The following is a 3,237-nucleotide window of genomic DNA, read 5'->3' as shown; positions in this document are numbered from 1 at the left end:
GGTAATTCCCAAGCAACAAATCCATGGCTTCCTTGCAAACATCTCCGGATCGACGTATCGGCAGCATAGCTCCAAAGCTAGCTCCGATCCATGCATGCCTCGACGACAACAATGCCGGCGTCCAGCTAGATCAACAAGAGCGAGAGCCAGCATTTATAAAGGCCATGCACGCACGCACACATAGCATAGCAAGTAATTAGCCATGGGGAGCCTCAAGCTTTTCTCCCTTCTCCCCTTCCTCCTGCTCGCCCTTGTTGCCGCCGGGGAGCACGGGGAACTAGAAGAGCTCAGCACGTACGTTGTCCACGTGCACCCCAAGGAGAACCACGTGTTCGGCACCACCGACGACCGGAAGGAGTGGCACCAGTCCTTCCTCCCCGATAATGGTCGTCTTGTCCACTCGTACCACCACGTCGCGAGCGGCTTCGCAGCGCGGCTCACGCGGCGGGAGCTGGACGCCGTCTCCGCCATGCCCGGGTTCGTCGCCGCGGTGCCGGACGTGATCTACCGCCTGCAGACGACGCACACGCCGCGGTTCCTCGGGTTGAACACGGCGCTGGGCTTTAGGAACCCGTTCGTCGGGTCCGGCGACGGCGTCATCATCGGGGTGCTCGACACCGGCGTCTTCCCCAACCACCCCTCGTTCAGCGGCGAAGGAATGCCGCCGCCGCCCTCCAAGTGGAAGGGCAGGTGCGACTTCAACGCCTCCGCGTGCAACAACAAGCTCATCGGTGCCCGGAGTTTCATCAGTGAGGGTAGCTCTTCCGGGGGGGCTCCGACCGACGAGGAAGGGCACGGCACGCACACGTCAAGCACCGCGGCCGGAGCCGTCGTGCCGGGCGCTCAGGTGCTTGGCCAGGCCAATGGCACCGCGTCCGGGATGGCGCCCCGTGCGCACCTCGCCATGTACAAGGTTTGCAGCGAGGACGGATGCGCCAGCGTGGACATCCTCGCCGGCATCGACGCCGCCGTGTCCGACGGCTGCGACGTCATATCCATGTCACTCGGCGGAGAGTCGGTGCCGTTCTACCACGACAGCATCGCTGTCGGCACGTTCGCCGCGGCGGAGAAGGGCATTTTCGTCAGTATGGCGGCCGGCAACTCCGGACCGAACTACACCACGCTGTCCAATGACGCGCCATGGATGCTCACCGTCGCCGCGAGCACCATGGACCGTTTGATCAGCGCTAAAGTGATCCTCGGGAATGGTCTCTCCTTCGACGGCGAGTCGGTCTACCAGCCTGACTCCGTGGAGGCCCCGTTGGTGTACGCCGGCGCGAGCTCGACGCCCTTCGCTCAGTTCTGCGGCAACGGCTCGCTGGACGGCTTCGACGTCAAGAACAAGATAGTGCTCTGCGAGCGTGGCAACGATGTTGGGAGGGTTGACAAGGGCATCGAGGTGCTAAGAGCCGGAGGCGCCGGCATGATTCTCACCAATCAGTTCATCGACGGCTACAGCTTGCTCGCCGATGCGCACGTCCTGCCGGCGTCGCATGTCAGCTACGCCGCCGGAGTGGAGATCAAGAACTACATCAAGTCCACGGAGAACTGTACGGCCAAGATCTCCTTCAGAGGCACGGTCCTCGGCACGTCGCCGGCGCCGGCGATTACCTCCTTCTCCTCCCGTGGCCCCAGCACCCAGAACATGGACATTCTGAAGCCGGACATCACTGGCCCTGGCGTCAGCGTGCTCGCCGCGTGGCCGTTCAAGGTAGGTCCGCCGACGTGGTTCAACGTGTCAACCGCGCCGACCTTCAACATCATCTCTGGTACGTCCATGTCGACGCCGCACCTTGCTGGTATCGCGGCGCTGATCAAGAGCAAGCACCCTGACTGGTCGCCGGCGGCGATCAAGTCCGCCATCATGACAACCGCCTACGTCACCGACCGCTCCGGCTCGCCAATCCTCAACGAGCAGCACAAGCCCGCCGACTTCTTCGCCATGGGTGCCGGCCATGTTAATCCGGACAAGGCCGTGGACCCCGGCCTCGTCTATGACACTGCCACCGGGGACTACATCGGCTTCCTCTGTCGCATGTACACGGACAAGGAGGTCTCGGTGATCGCGCGCCAGTCAGTGAACTGCTCGACCGTGCAGAAGATCCCACAAAGCATGCTGAACTACCCGTCGATCTCGGTGACGTTCGTGCCGGACTGGAGCCCCTTGGCCCCGGTGATAGTGGAGCGCACGGTGAAGTACGTCGGACAGGCGGAGGCGGCCATGTACCAGGCCCAGGTCGACATGCCGGCGGGCAGCTTCGTGAACGTCACCGTTACTCCGAGCGTGCTCTGGTTCAGCCACGCGACGCCGGAGCAGAAATTCACGGTGCTCGTGTTTCCGCTCAATGCCAGCACAACGGCGGTGCAGGGCGCGATCCGGTGGGTGTCAGACACCCACACCGTGAGGAGCCCCGTCTCGGCCATGTTCCCCTCACAGCACTAGAGCTTCCTCGATCCACTTGACTACTTTCCTTTTGTTTTTTTAACTACTTTCCATCAACAGGCTTCAGTAATATGGTTTGGGAATAAAAATGTAAGGGTACATGTTTGAGTTGATTTGTATGCCAACCATGGCATTGGCCAATTTGAGGTTCGGATCGAGGGTCTTGTGTTCCACTCTTGTGTTTGTTGGGCCGTGGCATTGTCTTGGCTATAGCCTGATGTCAAATCAAATCAATTGAGTAGCAACTATTGTTCAATCAGCTCACATTAGCTAGCATATGACTTACATCGAGATCCATGCAAATTTTCTTTTCAGTTTTTTCTTTTTCTTTCTTACATGTTATAGCACTTGACTGGAACCTAGCCACACCTAGTTTTTTAAATACGACCGACAATTGCACATGGCCGATGAAAGATGCGTATTATTTATCGCGCATGAGCAGCAACAGACGTGTATGTGTAGTTGCACGTGACTGAAAGTGTGTCCAATCGTTGTTGCATTAGGCTGACACGCGTGCAACTGTAGTTGCATACGACCAGGCGGCATGCAACTGTAAGTGCGCACAAATAATAGGACCCACAAATCTAAATAAAATTGACTAAAATGCGCACCAAGAAAACAAAATATAAAACTCAAAAGGGAAACATCTACTTGAATCACGGTGCATAGAAATGATGGTTCAAGAGTTGATTGAAATACTTTCTCTGTAAACTAATATAAAAGCCTTTAGGACACTAACCCTCTTTACAGAGGGAGTGGTTAATTTTCAATCAATAGTGAAATAGCAATCCAAG

General features: G+C 57.3%; 1 protein-coding gene across 1 annotated transcript; it reads left to right on the top strand.

Annotated features, from left to right (window-relative positions):
- The first annotated feature begins 202 nt into the window (after nucleotides 1-202).
- On the top strand, nucleotides 203-2,443 carry LOC119360864 (subtilisin-like protease). Its single transcript, XM_037626335.1, has one exon. The coding sequence runs from the start codon at nucleotides 203-205 to the stop codon at nucleotides 2,441-2,443; it is 2,241 nt and encodes a 746-aa protein (XP_037482232.1).
- The last annotated feature ends 794 nt before the right edge of the window (nucleotides 2,444-3,237 follow it).

The sequence above is a fragment of the Triticum dicoccoides genome, chromosome 2B (genome assembly GCF_002162155.2).
Source record: "Triticum dicoccoides isolate Atlit2015 ecotype Zavitan chromosome 2B, WEW_v2.0, whole genome shotgun sequence".
Taxonomy (NCBI): domain Eukaryota; kingdom Viridiplantae; phylum Streptophyta; class Magnoliopsida; order Poales; family Poaceae; genus Triticum; species Triticum dicoccoides.
The sequence above is the reverse complement of the archived record's forward strand: the minus strand, read 5'-3'. Positions and strand labels throughout refer to the sequence as shown.